The following is a 26,343-nucleotide window of genomic DNA, read 5'->3' as shown; positions in this document are numbered from 1 at the left end:
CCACTAGTTTGTCCTCTGTGTCCGTGAGTCTGCTTCTTTTTTGCTTTATTCACTACTTTGTTGTAGTTTTTAGATTCCACAGATAAGTGATATCATGCAGTATTTGTCTTCTCTGTCTGACTTGTTTCACTTAGAATAATGCCCTCCAAGTCCATCCATGTTGCGCAAATGGCAAAATTTCATTCTTCTTTTATGGCTGAGTAGTATTCCATTGTATATATACCACATCTTCTTTATCCATTCGTCTGTTGATGGACACTTAGGTTGCTTCCATACCTGCTCATAATCTATTAAGGGACAAGGTTTGGATACATAAAACGAGGGGCCAGAAGTGGAGGAGGGCCTTCTAGGGGGAGAATAGTGTGAGTAGAAGCTCTGAGACACACACACATTATACACACATACACACAGAGGCAAGGAGCTCATTTCGCCTGGGCACACAGTGTTTCCACACATTATGGTGCAGAAGGTGATCCTAAGAGAGGAGAAGCCTGCAGGTGGTGGCACAGACCAGTGAGCAAAGGAGAGTGGCAGAAGTTCAGCGGACTCTGCTCTCTTTCCCTGGTTTACTTGACCTTGGATGAATACTCCACTTGTTTATCTCACTGTGGTCCCAAGAGTATCAATTCTCAGTGAAGGTCACTGTGCCGGTGAGAGCAGGAGTGCGAATAACTGATAAGAGGTGTAATGAGGCTGGGAGGGGGAGGCGACAGTGCCTGGGAATTTATAGCACGTCTGTGGCTCCTTCTTGTCCTGACTTCCCATTCTTTACCCAGAAAGGATTGCTTGTTGTCTCTCCCTTTCTTTCCCTCCATTCCCTGAACGTGGTTTTATAGATCATGGTTTTGTGCACACTGCTTCAAAGTGATAAAACACAAAGGAAAAAAAAAATATATGGGGGCAAAGAACTATTTTTAAAAATCAAATTAATAAAAGAATCAGGATATATTGTGCGTGCAATGTAGCTCTTTGGAGTTTGTTATGAATATGCCAAAAACTTTTCTTATTTTCTTATGGTTTAAAGGCAACTTTCCTCTCCATTCATAACATAAAACTTTGGATGGTTTTCACATCTGCCTTGTAGACCATGAACCACCCACGTTAACAGGATTAAAAGAAAGTTCTAAACTTCAGAGTCTTAAGACATTCACGTGTATCTAATTGTCAGAATCTTCATTGAAGTTGTATTTTAAAAGCAGACGAAGACCATTAGCAAACACTTGGTCACTCAACAATTCAGCCTATAAATATGAATTGTATATTTTGAGAGGTTACAAATCCCATATTAATTTATGAATGAGTATGAATCTGTTGGGGTCCCTGACACATCCAACCTTTCAGAATGTTCTCTTTGCCTGAGATAATCAGTGGGGTGTGCCTAACAGGTGGACATCTGGTCTCTCGGGATCATGGTGATAGAGATGATTGATGGCGAGCCCCCCTACTTCAATGAGCCTCCCCTCCAGGCCATGCGGCGGATCCGGGACAGTTTACCTCCAAGAGTGAAGGACCTGCACAAGGTGAGAAGCAGCATCCGTTGCTGAATTTCAACATCGTTCTTCGATTTTTCCGTCTCTCTATAGTTTTAAAGACTGGCGTGTCTCATCCAGGAGTAGATCCTGGTTTATGCGCATGGACTTTGGGATTCGAGTTGCTTGCATTCAGAGCTCTGCTATTCTTGTTCACTCACTTGGGCAAGTGAGTCAGCCCCTCCATCTCTGAAGCTCATCTGTAAAATGGGGTACACCTGCTCGTCTTTCATGGGGTTGGCTCTACTCTGCACTCCCTCCTTGAGAATCTATTGCATGCTGGGGACTGTTCTAATGGCTGGGATATAGCAGCTCAAAACCCCACGTTTCCTGACTCTCATAGAGGTTGCATTCTAGTTGGGGAAGCAGTTAATAAACCACACACAGATGGATGAATAAAATAATTTCAGAGAGTGGTACCTGCTATGAAGCGAATAGAACACTGTGATGTGATGGAAGGGGCCGGAGAGGGGGCTGGGAGCTAGTTCTGGCTGAGGGGTGAAAGAGGTCCTTTCAAGGGGCTGGAGCCTGATTGGGAAGAAGGAGCTAGTTATGCAAAAAGATCTGGGAGAAAAAAGTCCCAGGCAGAGGGAGAAGCAGTGTGAAGACCCTCAGCCAGAGCAAAGTGGGCACGGGGAAAGGGTGAGGCATGTCAGAGGGTAGGCAGGGGCTAGATTGTGCAGGGCAAAGAGCAACATGGTTAAGGGACCAAGTAGGGTCTTTCCTGTTTTCCAAAGATCGTCAAGTAGGGCCAAGCTCAGAACATATGATGCTAAGTCAAAGAACTGCCACTGTGGGGGCCATCAGTGGGGGCAGAGCTTGCTGAGAGGTGCCGTCTCCACAGATCAGCTCTATAAATGCTGACCCCTCCCGTCCGCCTCCTGACAATAAGAGAGGGAGTGAGGCTGCCTTAGGTGAGGGGATAGTTTGTAATGGTTGCTTCTCCTCTTCCCTCACCCCTAAACCTTAGGGAAGAGCCCCAATAGAATCACTCATATAGGATGTGTGAATCTGCCAAAAAGATGGGAGATTGCTTGAATTGAACAGGAGATTGAAATTTATACTGCATTGGACTGGGTTTAAATAATAAAAAGTGGCTAAAATAGTATGGTCTCAAATAGTCCCACACCCAATACGAAGGAGTGTGATGTTCTTCAAAGTCACAGACAAGAGCAGCTTTCATCCTAATGGTCAAAAACTGGAAACCTTCCAAGGTTGTTTCCCAAAGGGATAAGTGATATGTGGGATGATTCAGCAGTGAATACTACACAGCAATGCAAAGGAGACAGCTTTTGCCACACACATCAGGGATTCATCTCACAGACACGATGTCGAGTGAAAGCAGCCAGAGAGAGAAGGGTTGACAGCCAATGACTCCATTTCTATAAAGGACAAAAGCAGGTAAAAATTTATCTTATCAGAAGTCAGGATAGCGGTGACCCTTTGCAGGGAGACAGGTATTGATTAGAAGGGGGCTGGAGGGAGAGATGTTCTATATTTTGATAGGGGTTGGGAATATATAGGTGTAAATATGTGTTTAAAAACACTACTGTAGAACATAAACTTTTTACACGCTCGAATGTACGTAAGCTATACCTCAAAAAGTAAATTACATGAAATTAAAGGAAAAATGCTGTCTGTGTCAGATATCCTTACAGAAGTTTGTTTCTCTTCAAGAAAGGGATTCCACAAAGCCTAGATGGTTTCAGTGGTTACACAAAGAAAACTCATTCCATGTTGACACCATTGTTCATCAAACATGTGTGGCCAGCACCTATACACAGTAAGCACTTCATAATAGCTGCTACTGTCACTATTATACCATTATTATTTTATTTAGTAAATATTCTTTGTCGTACCATCATTTAATCCTATTATTTCAGACTTGAAGAATGTAAGGAAAACAGCATATGTTAAGAAAGGCAATTCCTGCTTTTGCTTCCATAACCTCTTTCTCCTCAAGCTGATATTCTGGAATTTGATGTTGTTGATAGAATGACTTTCCTGGGAATTCGCTGGGAACCCATTTTAGGGGAACTGGGTTGGGTGTCTGTGTTAGTCCTCAAGATGGTATCTTGCGTTTTCACAGGTTTCTTCAGTGCTCCGGGGATTCCTAGACCTGATGTTGGTGAGGGAACCCTCTCAAAGAGCCACAGCCCAGGAACTCCTCGGACATCCATTCTTGAAATTGGCAGGTCCGCCATCTTGCATTGTTCCCCTCATGAGACAATACAGGCATCACTGAGCAGAGGATTCATAGAGGTGACAAAGCTAGATGAGGACCTGAGAATAATTCAGGAGAACACAAGGAAACCAGAGAACGTGTAACAGACCTGTATATTCCAGACCAGCTGATTGATGGGACGGTGTGATGACCAGCAGGGTTTGGCAGACCAGGGCATCTTCTTGTGTCTTAAACAGGCATCTCTCCACTAACAGCTGGTGTGGTCATTTGGAACACGGCTTTAATAAGTCATTATTATATTTTTCAGCCTTTCATCCAGCAAATCAGAATGACTCAGTACAAACTCCGTTATGATATATCCTAGCCACATGCAGGGTAACGCACAGGATTTTCTATATTGAAAGAATACTTTTCTGGCAAAAAAAGAAAGGATAACAAAAAGCACTTTTTTCTTAATGGTAGCAGTGTAATGTATTTTGCAATGAATTTGTAATTTTTCTGTACAATAGTTTTGATAATTTATAGTACTTTGATGTCATGTAGCCATTGTATCAGTTGAAGTAATACCTGTTTACTAGCAAGAGTTTGAACAAAGTCTTTCCTACTTTTTTATCCCTTTCAGAGAACCAACAATTCTTTAGGAACTTTGAATACTGAATGACTCTCAGTCACCGTCAGCTTTAGTAGAATATCTTTCTTACCTTAACAAGTGTCTTATGTGATGGAAGAAGACTTAAGAGTGATGGTGATGGGGGTGCACATTCCATTTATCCAGCCAAAAATAATACAGTACAATAAAATGTGAGCCACAGTATACCACCAAAAGTACTCCTTGGGAGAAAGCTAAATATTCTGAAAAATCACATTTTCCTTCAAGCCTATTGGTAGCAAACCATCTTTTGCACAGCAGGATGTTTCCCCTAGTACCCTCTCTTAAAGGGGTGCGATGTCCCCTTGGGGCCAAATTTCCCCTCCAAGGAACAATTTTAGTGCTAGGATCATGTGATGTACTTGCAGGAGGCTGCGAGCTCCACGTCCTACTCCTCCGCCATCTTGATCCGACAACCCAGTGCTAGGATCATTTGGACTCCGTTCCCCAAACTGAATGTTTCAAGAAGGCTGTGAGAATTCCAGTCTCACAAAGGGAAAAAAGAAAGAAGAGGGCAAGATGTTTGGTTTTGTTCGTCACTGTTTTAAAACTCTGTGTGCTAGCACACCAAACTCTTGTCTGTAATTTACCTTCGTCGCTATTGTTTCTGTATCATACTGGAAGTCTGGATTCTAGAGAATGAATTAGGAAGTGGGGATTTTCCCGGGAGTGACCCGAATTCAGTTGTGACCATGTTCTGTGTTTCCGACATAGGAGAGTTGTGCTGCTGACTAGATCTTCTTGAATGTTGATAAACACGAATGACTACTACAATACATTTTGTGTTGCTTGTTGGATGAATTTGCATGTTAACTGTAGGCCAATATAGATTTGCCTTTAAAACTCTGGAAAAGCTACATAGTCATCATTAGTTTCTATTACTTCTGCATCCAACGAAAGCCATTTTTTACCAAACTGGAAAACCAGAGGCTTTTCTTAATTTCACATACTGTAACAAATATGAATTTAAAATTGTGAAAATGCTCTGGTTGCTCTAAGCCTAATTAAGAATGTTTGTAATTAATAGGTTCCTAATTATTTATTAAAGTTAAAAAGGAAAATAAAGGCATAAAATGACCTTCTACTGATTAGATTTTCAGTTTTTCCCTAAACTGGAAATGCCTCATTATAAATAGGATCTATAATTTTGTTTCATAAAACACAAAAAATCAATGTTTTATGTAAAATATTAAAATATTAATATAAGTATGTATGAATGAAAATAATCTAAATCCAGAAAATGGCAGTCCTAAAAGTTCATGGAACAGATTGTATTCATTTAACCAGGACTATGTAGAAATAGAAAGGAAAGAAAAAAAAAATCTTTTCTTAACCAGAGAAAATATTAAAAACCATTGCAGAAAATAGTGGATTTTGGATTCCAAACATTTTCGACAGTGTAATAGAAATTTTTCTGTAATTTTCTTATCACTGCCTCTTTTTTAAAGTCTTCATTGAATTTACCAAAAGTTACTGTAGCTTAAAATGTTGTGTGAGCACTAACTATTGGCAGAAACTGCACTTGCAAATAAAAATAAATGTTTGCCTTTTTCCCATCGTGTTATTGGAAACTCTGGTAATTTCCTGAATTTGCTTCTTGAATAACAAGAATGGTGTCTTTATGATCTTGGGGAATGCAAATGAGTTGCTATAAAATTATATGTAATATCATGTTGACATGAAGCAAAGATAAATATTCCCATCCCCACAGGTTACAAGCAGTGTAAGACTATGATGTAGATACCACTATTGAGAAAAAAAAAAAAAAATTAAATTCTGGAAGGCCAAATTCAAGGAAAGCCAGCTTCATGGCTAAAGATTCCTACTCTGCTGTTCCAAAGATGCTGAACTGATCTGAATGCTTTTACCCACGAAAGATATAAAAAGGAGATTGTTCTGGATTAGAGAAGCTCTCTGGTAGACTGGAAGAAAATGTTGGGCCCCCTCCTCCTGTTTGGGTGACAAGGGAGACATTAACATTTATCCCATGAAGTTAAGAGTGATACTGGCAAATAAAGTGATCTGGAAATTTCAGAAAGTGAAAACCCTCAGGAAATAGCCTGAGATAGCAGGATGAGACCACCTAATAGTAGTATATTGCGTGCCAGGGAAGAGAAAGATGAAGGCAACCTTCCCCAGGCAGGTCCCTGAAGCCACTGGAAGGCACAGAAGAATACACTAATTTCTTCTGCTTACGACGGTGCATAGAGAGAGAGCAGGGAACACGGCAACCACTTAACTAAGTAATGGGGTGATGCCCAACTTGAAGAGTGCTTTGGAGGTATGCACCATGGGGGAAAACAAAGGGAAATATGGCTGCTTTTCTACAGTGGGCAGGTTCAGGGAGGAACTGAACCTTACTCTAAAAACCACATATATCATCTACACCATGACCACTCTAAAAGCAGAGGCTGTAGTCTTCAGGTGGACACAAATGAAACTCAGGCATCTCCTCTTCCTCAACAGCATTTCCAAGGCAGCTGACTGCAGTCAGCTGGGTTACTGGAATCTCCCTTCCCCACAGCTCCCCATAGGTTTGAGCCAGGAGTTAATCTGAGACTCCATGATTTGAGGGAGGGACTCAGAAGAAAGAAAGGGAGGATAAGAAAGCACACCTTGTCCCCTGCCACTGCCTATCCACTCTACTTCTATCTCTCTGATACGTTTAGCTCAAGCAAAGGGGAGGGGAGATATTTTGATTTTGAATGAGATTGATTTTTTTTAATGGATTAGGCAGATGGAATCAGTCTGAGTTATGGTTGTGTCCCCATTACCCACTGGGACGAACACACTCAGTAGCAATTACTAGAAAAATAAAATCATTCCATGAAGTTATCAACTCAATGAGTTCAGACTCATTGGGCAAACCGATCAAGTGAATGTCACTGTGTCATCAAAGAAACGGTAATGAGATTCCAGGCAGAGAAACGATTGATTTGGTCTGAAGCAGCTACAAAATGTACAAGCAGGAGCAGTTCTGTGAAAGTGACACGATACAGTACAAATCCAAATTGTGCAGCAAACCCATCAACGTAAGCCTTGAAATGTGTGCATTTTGAGTTAAGTGAATAGATGACCTTAGTGTGGGTTCTGCCAAAAGGAGAACCTCAGACACACAAGTACTTCCTGGAAGATGATCCCAGGAAGCTCATTCAACATGGCAGAGTAGAGACATGAGACCAAGAGGGACAGAAATTTGAAAAAAAGGTGTGTATTAATGAATGGGTCACCACTATGGGTGCCTGGGGCTCAGTCCCACTGGAGACCTTCTGGGAGAGATGCTCCAGAATCGTCCTTCTAGCAGTGAAGTGGCTGGGGCATTTATCCACCATCTCCTGTCCCTGGTTTGTTGAGAGTTGCACCTAGGGCATCATCCCCCAGAACGTCCATCTTGCCCTGTACGTGGGCAAAGTTTGTTCCCTCCAACTAAGAGGGAGGGAGACACGGGGGGCCGTGGGCATGTACAGAAACTGTCAGCAAATGAGCTCCAGGAAGGACCGAGGGAACATGGGTGGGACCCCAGCAACGTCTCCTACATAAATAAATCTGATGAAGGATAAAAAGGGGACTTGACAAAGTCTGAGGGTTCCTGATTTCTGAATCAAAATATACTATTTTAAAAGCAAAGGGATTCCTTATCCTGAAAGGTTTGCCCACATAGCAACTGCTTTGATAATTATGCTTCATCATCATTGGCAGCATTTTGAAAAAAAATTAAAGCTAAAAAGGACTTCAAGGTCACATATGGTCCACCTTAACTGAGCCTAACCAAGTCCCCAACAACTTGTTCAATGACAGCACATGAATCATGATACCTGAATACACCACACACACACACACACACACACACACACACACACACACACACACACAGTTCTGTTCCATGAGGGCAGGGATTCTTACCTATTTCGTTCACTGATGTGTCCCCAGCACCCAGACCAGGGTCTATAAAACACAAGATCGGTGCTAACAAATACTTATCTCATTTGTCACATAAGCCTTTGTGACCTTCCCCAGAAGACAACCTGACAGGTTCCGTCACTTTAAATGACAACTGAAGTAGCCATCAGCCCTGGAGTTCTTAGTCTAATTTTGCACCCTGGACCCTCTTGGCTGTCTGACGCCTATGGAGTCCTCAGAAAAATGTTTTAAAATGCATAAAATAAAATACATAGGCTTACAAAGGAAACCAATTAAAGCATAGTTATCAAAATATATATTTTAATGTTATGGTTATAATGCATTAAATAACAAGATCTGTGATGGGTCTAATAACTGCCATAATTTCAAATAAGGAATATAAATGATTTTTGGAGGTATCTCCAACAAGTATAATGTGGTAATTTCTGCTGATGACCTATACCTAGGTCCTGCTTATACTATGGTGGTTTGGTGTCTATGTTCATAATTGAAGGAGATGCTACCTTTCATTTGAGGTTAGTAAAACTGAAGGTGTAGTTTTTTCTCATCCAAATTCATGGACTCCAACCGTCTCCCCGACACCCCCAAACTGACAACCTCCTGAGCAGTTCACTGGGCTGGGGATGGAGAGAATCCTTGCATAGAAACATACTCTGAATTCAAAATAAACTGATACAGAAAACTGGATGCCAGATAAACAAACAAACCAACCCTGCATTAGTCTTTTTGGGTCTTTCATGAACATGTATGGCAGGTAAAATTTGAACACACATTTTAAGAAGGATGCTAGAAAAGTATCATTAGTAATACCTCTTATGGAGCATTTCCATTGTTCCAGGCACTGTGCTAGGGACTTAAATGTACTATCATGCATCCTCAAATAACTTTGCAAGGAGAGGGCAGTGAACTCCATTTTCAGATGAGAAAATGAGCACAGAGAAGCCCAGTAATTTGGCTAATGTTGCAGGTAGGCTGATAGCAAAGGCTTTTTTAACTAGAAGTTGTCATACCGCTAGATCAGAATTACCTGAAGAGAGCAAGTAGTCAGAATACCAATTCTAGGGTCTCACCATAGAGATTCTCAATCATTGGGTTGATGCCCTAGAACTGACGTTTTTCAACAACCCCCTGAGATGATTCTGATGCAGGCTGCTTGCAAACTGCACTTTGAGACACACATTGAAAGCTGTGTCTGTCTGGTTCAGGTTGCTTGGGTGTTTGTTTCAGGGAGGTGTCTGTGCCCAGTGCTGGTTTGGACTACCCTCCCCTGTAAACAACCCCAGTGCACACACTGCCTGCTACTCCACCAGGCGCTGCAGGTCATTCTTTCCATCTTCCTCCCACTTCTCCATTCTCATATCTCTGCTGTCTCCCCCATCCATGTGGCTTTGCCAAGCTTTTGTTAATGGAAAGATTAGAATTGGGAGAAAAGAGTGGTTATAGTTTAGAGGGCTTTCTTGGACTGGGGAACAGTCTTCCTTGTTCCCTGAGGCAGCTTCACTGGGAGCTATTTGCCGAGAATGGGGGAACCCTGCAAAGAACCACGCTCAGAATTGAAATCAAACTCCTCCTTCCCCCAAAGAAACGTGCATACGGTTCATCCAGCCTGGCTTTTCCAGGCCAGCAGAGCAGCAACCAGAAACAGCATCCTTTTGTGCCCAGAGGCGTTTGTGTTTAAAACTCCAGTAAAAAAGAAAAATGACAGTTAAAGGGGTAATTGAGCATCTGTGGATTATCTGTTTGTTTTCTTTCCCATCTCTGAGCTTGGGAAACAATGCAAATAGACGAGCCACCCCCCAGCTTGTTCCTGCTGCAGGAGCCTCCGTGAAATGCAGGACAATGACAATGAACATGAGTCATCCCTCTGGGTACCTTGCCTTGTCCACCCATAGACCACTGGCCCTGCCCTCATCAGAAGGCCCCCTTTTATTCTGCTTAGTTGATGATGAAGATAAAAAGGGGCTAAGAAAAAATAAGGCGAGGTTCATAGAAATAAGGCTGAACTTGAGACTTAATTTTAGGACTGCTAAATAAAGATGCCGCAATTAATAATAACAATAACAGCCGTAGTAATAAGGCGTTTTATACGTACTGCATATCACAGGTGAAAAAAAAAAATCACTCTTAATTTTGAGAATTAAGAAATTTGGATTCTAGAAGGATTTAGTTAGCTTAGACACAGGTACGTGGCCATATGGCAACACTTTGTAAAGCACCAAGGCACTTTGTTCTGTTTAGAATGACGTGTGTGTATGCGTGTGTGTTTTCTTGTCTGTTCTCCCACTATAGACTCCCAGTTGTCATTTACTACTGTACACCCAGCACTGAGCCTGCACTCAATAGGTACTCAAAAACTGTTTGTTGAATGAATGAATGACAATTCCAAAAATAGTAATGAGTCCTGTCTTGTGAAAGCAAAATTTTTAAAAAATATGAATTTACTTTTGTAAAAGTAGATTAAATTAAGTAAAGATGGAGTTTTCAGAAGTACGACTCAGAAAGCCTAAAAATGTTTTCTAAAGGGGATACATCTAAGTGTCTCTTTCTCCCCAGATCCTTGGATGGTTCCAGATAAATAGGTAGTTTCCTAAAAATACATGAGATGCTAAAAAGGAAAGGACTTGTCATATTTGGGGCGTGGGGGTGAGATGACCACAGATGACAGAAGGGTGGAGGACACGTGGGTGGGGTGGGGGTTGTCTGCCTCCGCTGGCACCAAAGGCGTCTCTTTTTTCTTGTGCAACAGGCAACTTTCATGAGGAATCAGGGCTTGTTCCTCACTGACCAGGCAGACACTGAGAATAAGTCATGCAGGGAAAGACTGAGGTTGCCAGAGCAGCAAACAAATGGATAATAGGAGAGCAACTGGCTGATAGTTATCAAGGTTTGCTGGTATAATGAATTTCTAAGGATGTGCTACTGTCAACAATTGAAGACTTGGGGAGATAACTCATGAGCTTCCTCTCATATGGTGATGATTTTACAGGGGTAAGGGGATTCCCACCTTAACACCAAAGAAAAGGATTTCCCCTAACTCTGCTCAGGTCTTCTGAAAAATGACTATGTAGAAAGTGAGTGAAATCCAAACTATGTACATTTCTCTAGGGAATTTCAGTAAATTACATTTTATCACAAATAAAACTCAACCTAAGCTATTATGTTCAGTCCAGCTTTTTAATCCAAAGTGAAATGCCAGACTCAAGACCAAGAAGCACCAGAAGCTATATTAGACCAATCGTTCAAGAGGTGCCATTATTAAAACTACTTATATTTGCCAAAATAAATCCATGTTTTTTCACCTGGAAAAGCCAACTCCCCCCCCCCCCACACACACATTGTTTCCTTGCTCTTTCTTTGCTTTTCCTCTTGCAGAAATGAAATCCCGTCTTCATCATTCCCCTCTCTCCTCTGGATGCCCCAGAAACCATTTTAGTTTGTTTTCTTGTTTCAAGAAAGCATTCAAATGTTAGACAGTAGTGTGTTTTAATTCATTTTGAAAAACAAACTCACATGGATTGATTCTTCAGGTCCCCTTACTTGGACCTGACACCCTATGAAGTCCAAACAACTCTGCATAGTTACATTAAACAGGTTCTTGTGCTGTGAATTCACTGGGTGCAGGTAGCAGTGAAACATTCCCAGGACAATCACTAGACATGCAAAACGCCAGCCAGAAGCATGGATCACTTTCAGGGGTCTTGCTGCAGCGAGCATGAGGCTGTATTTTGTGTACGTTGACAACAGTATAGGGTAAGCCATCTGTGTTCAAGGGAGCAAAGCCTCCAATATTCCTCTTGAACCTTAAGGGGTGTCTTTCCGAACGAAGTGTGGTTTCAGTCTCTAAACTTCAGAGTCAGATACCCCTCCGAGTTTTATGAGTTGCTCCTTGGAGAGTCAAAGCCAAGCCACCGTGAGTGTGAAAGCTGGCTGACCCCTCCCTCCCATTCCCCAGCAACTGTCCTTCACCCCATGAATCTGAAAGAATCCCCCCATCCCGGGGTTTAAGCATGGATGCAGGCCAAGCAAGCCTTGAATACCCAGGTCTGTTTGATTGCAGCTATGTTGGTATACCCCATGTACAGGTGGAAAGTGCTTTTGTTTCTCTACCTGATCCAGCCAGTGGAGGGGGGCCGGGGGCTGTCTGCCTAATAGTTTCTAGCCCATGTGCTTATATTGGGATCGGTCCCTAGGGATCTGGACCTGGTTGGCAGTCATTTTGTGGTGGAGATGGTAAATCACCAACGTTACCACAATGACGAGGCCCAAGATGAGCCCCAAAATCAGAGGCAAGGTTTCCTCCAACTGCTCCCGCTCATCCACTGGGCATTTATGCTCTGAAATGGGAAAGAAGAAGAAAAGCAATGAGCTCCTGCCAAAATATTCTGAATCGTAAGTCTGCTCAAGAAAACTAAAAGGCAGATAGAGATGAGAAGATTTCTCAAGGAAACTTCAGAGATATTTTCTTTTTCAGAAACAATATTTCCCAACCAAACTTAAGGCCTAATCCCTTAAAATTTCTGCATAGTGTAAAATAAAAATACATCAGTTAAATAGGGCAACATTCAGGTTATTGGATTCCTGGCTGATGTCAATACAACTTCCAAACGATTTATGCAAATTTTCAGAGTTTGGGCATCAGGCACAACCACCATCATTTTTATTGTTTATTTAATTTTTTAAACTTTTTATTGGTGTATAATGTACATAGAATCGCAGACAAAATACACCTTTTAGAAAGTCTGAAATTACCAAGTGTTGTCAATGATACAGAGCAATTGGAGCTCTCGTCCACCATTGGTGGGAAATGGTACAATCACTTTGTAATAAGGTAAGGGTAAATATACACCTACCTTATAACCCAGCATTCCACTCCTAGGAATTTACCCAAGAACAATGAAAACATATGGACACAAAAAGCCTTGAACATAAATGTTCATAGAAGCTTTATTCATAATAGCTTAAAACCAGAAACAACCAAAATGTCCATCAGAGTAGAATGGATAAATAAACTGTGGTATATTCATACAATGGAATATTAATCAACAATACAAAGGAATGAACTATGGCTACACATAACAAAATGGATGCATCTCAAAAATATTATATTGAGTGAAAACTGTCAGACACAAAAGGGTACATGTTGTATGACTCCATTTATATGAAGTTCAAGAGCAGGCAAAACTAAGCCTATGGTGATTGAAGTCAGAGAAGTGGGGAACAGTGTGTCTTGGAGAACAGGACACAAGATTACTTCAGGTGTGATGGAAATGCTCTGAATGTTGATTTAGGTGAGGGTTATGTGGCTGCAAGTATAGGTAAAAACATATTGAGTTAACACCTTCAGATTTGTGCATTTTGATGTATGTAAATTATACCACCATTTAAAAAAGAAAGTGTAGAGTTTGATGGATTTACACCACACACATCAGAAGTGGTATCAGAATTGTGGTGCCAAAAGTATTAGCTTTAAACGGATAATAACTTTGGTATAGTTATGGGGAATAACATCTAATACACCATCCTTTAAAGAAGATAGAGGAGAAAAGCATGGTGTATTTTGGCAAAAAATTATGGTTAAAATATTATTATAGTTTATTTCTTTAAAAATTGTTTTGTTGCCTTAGGAGAAAACCTGAACTAAACACACCACTGGAAGAAGAATATAAAGGGAGTATTAAACTATGGACAAGTCCAAAGTAATTATGGGAAAATAAGGGGATGTCAAAAATTATCATGAAAAATACTGAATCCCCTTCCCCACCCATCCCCATTCATTAAGTGGTCAAAGAAAGGGGAATTCCTGAGTTCTCTTTCCCTTACCCACCATTCCAAAATCCACAAAGCTCTAGAAACCACAAGTACTTTGTATCATTCATTTGGCAGCAAAAGCTGGCTGCTCTGATTCTCATTTCTCCTCCTTAGCATGAAGATTCATGTGTTTCACTGCAGGAAACAGATCCATTAATCTGTTTGATTACAGGAGCTTCCCTGAGTCTTCTGGGTCTTGTATAATATATGGACAATGCACTGTATTATCTTCCTAAAGTCCAAAATTATTCTGAATTCTGAAAAACATCTAGCCCCAAGGGTTTTAGGTGAGAGATTGTGAACCCATAAAAAAAAGACACACATTCCCCTCTCAGGCTTAAGCCACTGTCTTCAAACTCTGCCTTTGACCCGCAGGAAAAACAATATTTTACATTACAACCCAGGACATACGTATACATACATAACTAAAACCAAAGTTTTATAAAACAATGGTTTTCCTTACCTTGTGCCTCTAATAATTTATCCTCTATTCTATTCTCTTTCATTTAAAATAGTGCTGGTCATGACCCACTAAAGCAGAGGTTATAATCTTTTTAGTGTCAGTGTGATGAAACTATCCACCCTTCTCAAAATACTTATAATTGCATAAAAATAAAATACATAAGATTACAAATAAAGCAAACTACACTGAAGTTCAGCTATTAAAATATTTTAAAATAATGTGAGGGACAGTTATATATATATTTATTAGTACACAGGTATACTGGCTGTGATTGCAAAGTAGGGAGAAGCATAATTGTTACTTTGCAAGATCTGGACAAACATGTGGGAAGAGAAAGACTATTATTTCTATTGGTAACAAAGTCATAGGTATGACTAATACTACTGTGGGTTGTTACCTTTATTTATAATCAAAGGAAATGTTAAACATTAATTAGAAATTAATGAAAATAAAGATGTAAATGTTTCCCATTGAAATTTACAGACCCCCTGAATTCTATACACAAACCCTATGGACTCCAGGGTTAAGATCCTGTGCAATAAACTGATTATACAACCCACAGATTATAGAGCAAGGATGGCTGGCCTCGATCTCTGCCTGGGAGAAGAGCATCCCTTGGCTTAGCCCAGCTCAGCATCTGGCTTTGGGTGCTCGGAGACCCCTGACTCCCTGTTCATCTCCACAGGTCTTGGGGTCCCTCACACCTCTGCCCTGGCTGTACTTACAGTTCTAGAGAACACAAAACAGAGGCCCAGGGTGGATGGCCCATGACTGGAAAAAGCAACAACCAGCCCAGTCATTGCAAAGAACCAGATGAAGACAGATCAGACAAAATTGTGTAACTGCCAGCTGCCAGTTCAAGTCCCCTCAACCATAAACCTGGTGTGCCCATTATAATCCTGAATGATCTTAGGTTCTGTTTTCTAGACATGTGTTCTATTTTGTTTTGTTTGATGACCACGGCATTTTAAAGTTGTATTTACTCCCTGAGGCAAACAAACTGTAAAAGCTCTTAATGAAAAGCAGCTCCAAACGAACAGCACTGAGATGGGCCACGGACCAGGAGGCAAGCTGATTGCTTTCTCCAGCTCTGCTAGTGCCACAGAATTTTCTTGTTGGAGAAGGTGGGCAAGCCTTTTGCTGGCCGTGCTTCCCTCTGCTGTATGATAGGGCAACTGGAGGGAGGGGTTTGCCCCTCTTTCCATATCTTCTCTGGACTGGCTTGGGACTCCTATAACCTCAGCAAAATGTATTTTGTGTACTGAGAAGCTGTTAAGATGAGTGGGCTTTGGAGATCTTTGGCTGGAGACAAGCAGATACTCTCACCAAGATGTAAGCACAACAGTAAATAAGAAAACAATTACTGATTGATGCCACTGTGTGCCAGGAACATCCCTGCGCACAAGGAAGAGCTGTATAAACTCTTTCCCCCTAGCCTGTAAGCTCCACCAGGGCAGGGAAAGTTCCTATATCCCAGTACTGGGTGTACTGGTGTACAGACACCGACAGGGTCCTATGACCTTGGTATTAGCCATTCCCACCCATTCCAATGGGCTTTGACTACAAGGCAGGTTAGACATCCTGGAGAGTCAACGCCCCCCCTTCCCCACCCAGCAGCCATCAGTGGCGGATGGGAGTTGGAGGGTAACTCAGGTGGGTACCACACTCTTTACCCAGAAGTTCCAGCAGTGTGAGCCCCGGTGCCCACAGTGGTAACCTGCTCACTTACACACCTGTACCAGCTTCCTTGCCTTCCCACCTCACTTCCCCACTCCCCTAGCAGTGCCTTCTAGAACAACCTAAATAAACTACTTGCCCTTGCATACTTATAGAGGATGTGCTTCTTGGGGAACCCCACCTAAAACACTAGGCTCCAGGGCAGTAGCAAGAACACAGAATTCTACGACTGGCTGGCTACGTGGCCCTGCGCTGGGCCTCCGTATTCCAGCCCTCGACACAGTTCTCTGTGGTGTTAATAACAGGATTGTCTCCCTCTGGATGCTTCCCCAGGAGGCTCTGAGAAGGAGCAACTACTCAGGTGGCATGTTTCCTGGCTAGGAGGTGCCATGCAAACCACAGGTGTACACGGCACTCTGGATCAGCATCGGCACACCACGCCCTGGTTTGCAGCACGGCAGCCAGTCTTGGGGCGCTCAGCTGGGGGCGATGTACATTCATTTCCACTAAAACACAGATCATTTGTCCTATAGATCTGGGAAAAATACAGATCAGGTGGTATCTCCCAAACACACTGCTAGAAACAATGATAAGTTCATGAAGTCAGAGCACCCGACAACCTTTCTGAAGATGGCCCCCTGCATTCACATGTTTGGTACGGTTGTTCAGCTGCAGCAGCTGAGGTTCGGAGAGGCTAAGAGCACAGGATCTGATACCCAAAGACAGGTTCCTGTCCCAGCCCTGGCAGCCACAAGAAGCACAGTCTTGGCCAGTAATGTCACCCCTAAGCCTCAGCTTCTCCACTGTAAACAGGGATCTCAGTACCTTCTTCACAGGTCTCTTTATTTGTTTGTTTCCCCCCCCCCCCGGCTTGAGAATTAAGACGGGCCCAGTCTATATGTGGCAACTTAAATGCCCATTAAACCTGAGTGTTTAACAAAGGGCCACAGAGGCACCTTCGTGTTCTATTATGTTTCGTTTGTCTTTATGCGTGAGAGTCGCCTTTAATTCAAGCCATTAAAATACTCAGGCTGCTCTGTTCCCTCCCAGTGATGCATCCTCCATGCTATCACAGTCAGAATTCTCCTGGGGCCTCAAAGGGACTCACTACCAGGAATGAATTGTGGAAGGACAAGTTACCCAATGCCAGCTGAGACACATGGGCTGCCTTGAACTGCAGGCTGAGAGTTGCCACACCAAGTGTACCTGTTATAGAAATAAGCTGGCCTCCATGGATTGGCCCCTCGGTGGTTTATATTTTCACTGTAGGCTGAGACCCACATCCAATTATTAAAAAAAAAAACAGCCCAAACAGACACGTTTAGCCATTTAGGGCCTGTCTGCTTTGCATACAAATCTCACCCAACAGCTGTTACCCACTGATAGGATAGATAAGGCCCTAAGCTTCTGCTTCCTCCGAGCTCTCTGACCCAGACTCCTCCCCGTGCTGCTGAGTGACATCACCTAGACCCATAAGCCCCCTCCTGACACCCCTCTCCCTGCCAGGAGATCCCTTATCCTCCTTTCCTTTGGGATAGTGGTCCCCAGGGTGCTGTAAGCCTTCTTCTGGACAGTCCCATGCTGTGAGGGGCTTTCCTTATACAACCTGCCCAAGTGCCACCCAACGAAGCTTGTGTGTTTCTGCCTCTCATGGTCATATCATATTCCTTGATCAGCTCAAAATCCCTCAAGTCCCCCTTCCGACACTTTGCCATGGACCAGCGGTATCATCAAGGAGCTAGCTAGAAATGGAGCCTCTTGGGCCCCGCCCCCAGACCTACGGAACCAGACTTGACTTGGCATGTTAACAAGATCACCAGAGCTGTGCACAGTGATCTGGGGCCTCTGGGCTACTTTCACTGGGGGTCAGCATAGCAGCCAAGCTCAATGGTCTAAAGGGATTTGTGTGATAAAGATGTCATCCCCATTTGGGCTTCTCTCAGCCTCTATGGGTGTCCACTAACCCATTTCACTGACCCTTCCTTGCTTTTCTCAGAATCTATGAAGGAGGCAGGTGGGAGACTGCAGACTGCCAGGCATGACCCCCTTACACAGGGAATAAGCTCTTCATTGGAAGCCCTTATGCTGCAGGTCCTGCTTGCACATGACAGAACGCATGTACACAGCCCTGCAGTGGGCGTCAGACATATGACCAGATGCCCTCCTCACCACCACACAGGCAGGCTTCACTCACCCACACGGGCATTAGCAACACATCAGAGTCTCTTTCTATTCTGGGGAGTAGGGTCCAAGTGCCAGGTCCCGAAAAGGCACTCCAAAAGGAATCTTTCAGATTCCACCAAATCAAATAAAATGATCTCTTACAAAACACACTGGGGGCAGGTGCTGAGAGGCACAGACAGGAGGAACCAGGAACAAAAGGAGCCCTGCCACACAAAGGCACATTGATTCAGTGGGTGATCCTGAATGAGGCTTGCCTCCTCCCAGGAGTGTCAAGGCTTGCTTCCCAGGGCACCATACAGGAGGCAACACCCTAATTATTCCCCAGAAAAGCCTGGGTGAGACAAGTGCAATTTGCTTGTGCTTAATATATCTGCATTTAGGAAGTTATACATGCTTACAAACTGTCTAAATCTATCCATTTAAGCCCTGGAAGTGGATAAAAACTGCTTTTTATGCAAAAACATCATTAAATCTATGCCAAGAATATCACTGATTTTTAGGAAAATAGCTCTGGTCCTTATTCAGTACTCATTTACTCTTATTTTATACACAGTTCTAACATCTATGAGATCTGATTTCTCCATTCATAAATGACTATAAGCAACAACTTAGAAATAACCCAGAGAGGGTTAGGGTGAGATTGTGACAAGGAACTAGTAAAAGCAGCAATTATAGCACCAGTGGTACCAAGAAGTGAAGAAGTGTCTAAAAACATTTGACCAGAGAAACACAAAGAGTGACTAGAGACTACTGAAAGTACCTATACAAACTCAAAAGTATCTATGGTAGGGACCCTGGGGACTACGTGATCCAATATTTTCAAAATGAATTCTGGACCATCCATAATCATAAGTCCAATTACTTTTAATTACATTTAATATTTTCAGTTTAAGAAAGACACTGTTACATTTTATAAATACTTTCATAATCAACAGTATTTTTTAGTGTTAAGATCTTGGCATTTAGTTTAGTTTCAATTTTGTAGAAAACACATTAAGATGGAATAGCCCATACAGGTAAGAGCCATAACAGGTAGGTATAGCACTGCTGTACTAAATCTATTAAATTCTGATTTGCTTGGCTTTGAAGCATTTGCAAGTCTCTATTAATTGATCCCACAGCTTCAGAATATCAATTCAGCCAAAGTTAACAGGGCATCTGCAATATGCCAAGCACTGTATTTGGTGCTAAAAATACATAGATGAATAAGAAGGAGGCCTTTCTCTTAAGGACAGTTTAACTTAGGAATTCCCAAATGCCTTCTGAATAAATCATGGGGGGAGGGATTCTATTCCGTATACTTTGAATGGGAGGGGCATTTAATGAAAGCTGGACTCCTTGGGACTGATTTAATGATTTGTGTATGACCCAGGTGGGGATTCCCTAATATCCTACACATTCGAATGGTTGTATTCACCTGGGGATCGCCAGACCAAAGGTAGGCATCCATAAAGCAGTCAGAATCTCTCCCCATTTCTTAACCACAAGGAATAAATGAGAATATCAAACTGCCTTTAACAATCTTCTCCAGACAATAGAGAGAGGGAGAGAAAAAAAAATGAATGGAAGAATTCACTTACTCCACTTGCCCAGAGTAAATTGTTGCTAGATTTGGACAAATTGCAGAATGTGAGTTCCTCTCCTGCCCTCCTTCTGGGATGCAGAGAACCAGGAGGATATGGATGCCCTGAACCTGCCCCAGCTGGATCCTGCCTGATCCCCTTCCAGGGCTCGCAAAGACTGAGAAGAAGCCTTCTTGTATGCCCCAGAGGGAGCAGATCAGGGACCTTGCCTCCTTGGAACCACATGGGTGTCTCTCCACACAAAGGTGAGAGCTGGACAGAGGCAGGACTTCATGAGTCTATGTAACCTGTACACACACACACACACACACACACACACACATACACACACTCACCTCTATTGCATTCTGGTCACACAAAAACTTAGACTCACAGTGGTAGAACCTAGGGCTGGAAGTGTCTAGAGACCATGGTGAAACTGAGGCCCACACAAGCAAAAGTCCTTCTCCAATCCATGGCTCTCTCGATAGCTGCTTGGGATTTTTAGCTGTCTTTTCCTTGGGAAACTTGCATCAAAATTATATATTTTTTTCAGCTGACTTTCTTATCTTTCTCCCTATCCAGTTTCCTTTTTTGGCAAAGGAGGGGAGGAAGGGAAAGATGAAAAAGTAAGGGAAAAAAGGAAGGGAGGGAGGAAGGAAGAAAACAGAGAAAAAGAAGGGAGGGAGAGAAAGAGAGAGGAAAAGAAGGAAGTGAAGGAGGAAGAGAGAGAGGGAAGATGAAAGGGAAAGCCATTGAAGTTGATACAATTCAGTTTGTTGCCTTTAGTCTTTGAAAAATATTATAGAGGGAGGCAGCGCCATGATATCCTAGAGAAAGTCCAAGTGGTAACAGCCTGGTACCCTGGCAGGTTGCCTTCCACATCTATCTTGAGGTCAGCCTTTGCTTCCTTCCTCTCCCTCTCCTCCTGCCTCCCCACCGACCTACCTTCACTGAAGACAAAATCAGAGATGATGTCAAAGGGCTGGATGTGGACCGCAGACAGGATCATGGTGACTGTCTTCTGCGGATCACTGGAGGCTAGTGAAATGGTCTGCTGAGCTTGACATTCATAGGACTTTCCAGCTGGGGTGACCAAGGCAGAGAGATGATGCGAGTTGGCTGTGTGCTTCCCGGCTGCAGGGAAGTCCCAAAGCAATGGTTAGGCCCCTAGGGCTGGCAGAACCCTCCTATGGTGATCCAGATAGTTGACCTTTGCCTCTTAGCCCAGACCCCCCACTCTGATCCTCTGCTGACATGCCCCGTTGCCTTGCCCGTCTGGGGCTATGCAAATGTGAATGCACCCATTCTTTCATGAGCATGGATTTCTTAAATATTAATTTGGAATTTCCTTTTGGAAGAATAAAGTGATACCTAAAACCCCAACCCTTTTTACTATATAAGACCTAACAACAGAGATTCCAAAGATCCACAATGAACAGTGACTTGGTATCCTACACCTCACACTGGCCTGAAAAATATAAAATATCTTCCTCAGCAAAGCATGTCTGCTCTGAGCAGATGCCCTTGTACGCATACATATTCTTTGGAAGCCTGCCTCACCCCTTTTCCTCCTTTTCTGGATTAAGGCTTTTTTGTTTTTGTTTTCCTTTTTTTGGTCTAATTTAACTGTGGGAAATGTTTGAATATGAATTTTGATGAAGAAACAAAATTGCCCTTTTTACTGCGATGATAAGGGGTGAAACGGAAAAGATGACATATGTATTCTTGTACATGTTCAATAAAAACCTTTTCCCAACTCAGGTGCCCAGGTGATGGAAGGCTTCATTATGAGTAGATCAGACAATTTACAAAATAAATACATAAATTTAAATGTGGTCTTTGATGGTGCCTGCAGATCCCAGCATTGTTATTTGGAGCCTGGATATCCCTTGCCACAATATTTTTGGAGGATCTGGGTAGTTTTTGGAGTGATGGGCATGAAAAGCTAATAAATAAGGGCATGGTTCAGAATCCACTCTGGGGTGGCTGCAGTGGATGACTGAAGATTGCGGTGAGGCCTGAGCAATGCGCCAAAAGATCTGAAGGCCATCAGATTCTGACCCAAAATGAAAGTCATACTGTCCCCATTGAGGTTTTAGCGCATAAGAATAAAAACCGGGGTGCAGAAGAAAGTAAAAATACAGCTTTGTCCTTCTCCGTGCTTCTTTAAAGGACAAATCATAAGAAAGCCATCCTGAAGCAGCCACAGGAAGACAGTCCATCAAGAGACATCTCACCCAGGATCAGGTGATGGGTGACAGGCTGGTCATCAGGCCCTGGGTTTCTTGCGCATCTACAAGGCCTGAAGGCCAGAGGACCCACCCGCACTCCCGCTTGCTTCCTCCACCTTGCAGAGCAAGCCCAGGGCTAACTTGGCCTGGGAGCGCAAGGCCCTGACCCTGAGGAATTCGGCCTCCAAGCCTGAGATCCCTGCAGTGTCTGCGCTTCCCGAGCTCCTTCCCCAGCCCTGCTGTTCTCTACTCACCACTGACCGCGTCTTTAAAATGGGTCTTCTCCGAGGAGTCATAGACAAACTGGACCTTGCTCAGCCTCCACGTTGCCTCGGGTCCCTTGGACGTGTTGTGACTTTCCTGCCGAGCGGGGGAGGCGCGCGTTAACCGCCCGAGCAGATCTGGGTGGGGAAACGGAGGGGCGGACCCTACCCACACCCACCCGGAGTCTGCAACCCCTCTGAGCGCCCCACTAGCAGTTACCTTTACAAACAGCATTTTGAGCGCGTATGCGCGATCCACCCAGAACACCTGCAGCTCCGACTCGTTGTGGCCACAATGGCCCTTCACCTCAGCTCCCCGGGTCAGTGAGATATCAGCCTGTTCCGTGATTAGCTGGGAACACAGACGCCCCGCACCCCCTCAGCGCGAGAGCCCCAGTGGGGGCTGTAAAGGGCAGCGCGTCCAAACTCCGGGTCGCACGCCTGGGCACTCCTTTGAGCGCGCGCTCCCAGGTCCAGGAACATGCGGTTAGATGCTCTGCGTGCAGACCCGGCCATTAGGGAAGCAGAGAGAGGGATTTACTTTCAAAGCAGGCGGGCATTACAAGCCGGAAACCCCATGCAGCATTTGGGAGCAGCTTGCAGGGTGCAGGGGGGAAGGCGGGTGACCCAGGTCTTCACAGGGTCTTGAGGGAAGGTGCCCTTCGTCCCTGGAGCCCTAGGAGCAAGCTGGGAGGGAAAAAGTGCCTTACATCTACATAATTGCTGGCCCACACATCATAAGGGACAATAAATTTGGCTGCAAACTCTGCCATGAGACACGTCGTCCCATTTTCCCGCACCACAAATATATCTTTTTCAGGGTTAGTGGAAAGGCCTGAGAGATTCTCCACTTCTTGTTCTGCCATGATTCGAGCCATTGTATCTGCAGAAAACAAACAAAAAATCCTATCGGTTAGGGGCTCAGCGAGCCCACGCGTCTCGTCTCGGGCACAAGGGTGGAGAGACATCGTGGTCTGCGGGCTTTGGGCTGACAAAGTTCCTTGCCGACTGCAGGGCGCTCTGCGAGCCATTTCGCTGACCTAGCGCCGACAAATTCGACTTCGTTGCTGTTAATTTATAATAAAAATAAAATTAAAAAACATTTAAAGCCTTACTAGTTTGTAATCCGACTGGCCTTTTTCTTCATCTTAGGCTTTTAAACCAAAGCTTTCTCGCCCGTGCTCCGAGCCCACGAAGCAGGCCTGTGCAGCATCGTGTCTGGGATTGGCATACAGGTGTGTGGCTCTCTGGGGAATTCCCTGCCACTGAAGGGAAGGTCCTCCCCTCCTCCGCCCAAAAAAGAGCAAACCCGCTAAACATTAGGGCCACGTTTTGACCTTAAGCTAATGGCTTTACTGTGCCAGTTCTATTCTCTGCAAAGAGTGCACCCTGCTCTGGCGGTTGCCGAAACGCTACTCACGGAAGAGCAACAGAAGAACTTGAAGTCTATTCACGCCGAGAACGGCTCTTCCTCGGAGATCCATCCTCGCGGAGCAGCGAATAAGGCCAGTGGTGCTGCTGCAGAGGCCGCCTGAGAGGGAATCCCTCAAAGTCGCCGCTGGAGTGAGCCGGAGTGAGCGAGGGGCGGGGGCCCCGAAAGGGCGGAGGGAGGGAGCGCGCGTTCCGTACGCGCTGGCGGACTTGGTGTGGATGGAGTACCGCACCGACCCGGGCAGGGTGAACGCGAGTGTGCTCACTGCAGAGGAAAGGACCGCGTGGCGAGGGAGCTGTCCACGGCTGCGAGTGCTGAAAGGATTCGGTTGTATTGCTGGAGTGATTGTGGCTGGGCTTGTGCAGAGCTCCAATGAGATTTGGGAAGGCTAAAATTCTCCCTGAGTCTGTTTCCTGCGCTGCAATTGCATCCGCAAAGATGATTCTATCCTGAGAAACTTAATAGCACCCTCTGACTTATTCAATATCCCTACCAGTACAGTGATTAGGTGGTGAAGACATCACACCACTGGAGTCCTGGCTTCTGAAAATGCATCCAGTTCCTGAAGGAAAACGGTGGAGCACAAATTGTTGCTGCTTTGGGGGAGGAGGCGTAGGCAGGAATAGAGAAGGAAAATGCTATGGCAACAGCTTCCTGCATTTGGAGACATCCCCTTCTCTCCCCTGCTCTCACGAGCTCAGGGTTTAAAGTTAAACTGATGCCTCCTCAAACGAGGCCGTTAGTCAATGCAGTATGTCTATTTGGGCTTGTTTCTTGTGAGTTCTGTTCTCTGACTGCATGAGGACTTTGAACTCTGGGGTCACCTACCCTCGCTCATTATATTGTGACTACTCTGCTAAGAGGAATGTAAGTGAACCCGAAGTTTGTGAGGGTTATGTAGCATATTTTAGGACAGTCATAGTTATATACACACACACACGCGTGCACACATATATTACTCTACAGCCTCTAGTGGGACAGAAAAAACAAATACTACTGGGCTAATTCCTATATTTACACTTTTAGTAGCTTGATTGATTTTTAAATTTTTTGCTCCATAAATCAGAATACAGCATTTTCAGCAATAGGCATACTGTCCTAATCAATTGTAGTGATGTCCAAATATTTTATTTCTTAGTGGCTATTTCATTATATGAAAAATCAACAATATAATGTCATAAAACAAACAATGTCATAATAAGGGGCAAATTGCAAAGTATTTTCATGTGCACTGTCAAATTTGATCCTCCTTACAACCTTAGAAGGTAGGCAAGGGAAGATATACCTTACTGTGGTTGTACATACCCCAAAATTGAGGCTCAGAGAAATTAAATGACCTTCCTCAATGTCACATGTTAGTAAAATTAAAATAGAAAAATCACATGATTTAACTTCATAGGGATCATTTTCATTTTTCCTTATATGATACTTTGACTCTAAAATATACCATATGTTGATTTCCATTAAAAAATCTTTATTCAGTGACCAAATAACAAGCTAACACCTAAGATTTCTAGCTCACATTCCTGAAATGTATAGAGTGTTGTTTTAAGTATAATAATATTCTGACATTATGCTTGCCACAAAGTGTTTATACAATTATTTTTTTCAAACCTATTCCTATATCAATAATTAGATCAATAGCAGTTCAAATTATGAAGTAATGTTTAAATCAATACTATATTTTTACATCTTTATTTTTATCTCTGTATTTTGATATTTCATCCAAACATTTCTCAATAACTTTACATAACTGAATATATATAGAAGCACTGAGGCAAAATTGTGATTGATACAAAGGCAATTATTATCAGTTGAGAGTGGAATTTGTAAAATTTATATATGCCTAATGATTTGTCATGTTAGCAATTGTTAATAAACACTTATTTTCCTGTAGCACTGTAAAAATTAGAAAGCAATGAGATATAGGTAATGGAACATTTATATATTCTCTTTCCCTCTCTCCCTTTAGTAGTTAAATGAGGAAAGAAATGAATGGGTTTCAGTCCAGGATTCACTATTTATTTTTTATGACCTTGTACAGATTTTAGTGTTCCTCACCTAAGAAGCTGGGATAATAGCTCAGGGGATGTCTGGTTAGGCAAAGTGAGCCAATGATTATAAAAGCATTAAAAAAAAAAGACAAATTAATTTAGACCATAAGCATTAACTGAGTACCCACTACTTGCACTATGTTTGGTAATTTGGAAACCCAAAGATAAACAAATACCATTATAAAGTAGAAGAGATATCTGTAAAAGTTAGGACACTTTCTCTTGTGACACATTATTGCAGATATCTTAAATTATAAGTTGTTAAAAGAGCAACTGAATTAATTGATGATTAGCTGCTTTAATAATAAAATATTAGATGGGACATAGCATTGGTCATGAATCTTAAGTTGTTGTAGCTGATTTACAAATCAAATGGTGGTTC

At 43.1% G+C, this 26,343-nt stretch overlaps 2 protein-coding genes across 3 annotated transcripts in view; one reads left to right on the top strand and one right to left on the bottom strand.

The window, feature by feature from the left end:
• PAK5 (p21 (RAC1) activated kinase 5) overlaps nt 1-3,774 on the top strand; it is a 99,199-nt gene extending 95,425 nt beyond the window's left edge. The window contains exons 7-8 of the mRNA XM_068523851.1: nt 1,386-1,520; nt 3,619-3,774. Of these exons, the coding sequence (XP_068379952.1) occupies nt 1,386-1,520; nt 3,619-3,774 (291 nt within the window). The remainder of the gene's footprint in view (nt 1-1,385; nt 1,521-3,618) is intronic.
• Nucleotides 3,775-12,439: 8,665 nt separating this feature from the next.
• Nucleotides 12,440-23,959, bottom strand: LAMP5 (lysosomal associated membrane protein family member 5). 2 transcript variants are annotated; one of them, XM_068524690.1, is made up of 6 exons: nt 23,896-23,959; nt 23,186-23,358; nt 22,696-22,827; nt 22,467-22,572; nt 20,927-21,115; nt 12,440-12,618 (listed from the first exon to the last, which is right to left on the bottom strand). In XM_068524690.1, exons 1-6 carry the CDS (start codon nt 23,957-23,959, stop codon nt 12,440-12,442), a joined length of 843 nt encoding a protein of 280 aa, XP_068380791.1. The 2 variants fall into 2 exon arrangements, with proteins under 2 accessions (XP_068380791.1, XP_068380792.1); XM_068524691.1 differs by lacking the exon at nt 22,696-22,827.
• Between the last annotated feature and the right edge of the window lie 2,384 nt (nt 23,960-26,343).

The sequence above is a fragment of the Eschrichtius robustus genome, chromosome 16, assembly GCF_028021215.1.
Source record: "Eschrichtius robustus isolate mEscRob2 chromosome 16, mEscRob2.pri, whole genome shotgun sequence".
Taxonomy (NCBI): domain Eukaryota; kingdom Metazoa; phylum Chordata; class Mammalia; order Artiodactyla; family Eschrichtiidae; genus Eschrichtius; species Eschrichtius robustus.
The sequence above is the reverse complement of the archived record's forward strand: the minus strand, read 5'-3'. Positions and strand labels throughout refer to the sequence as shown.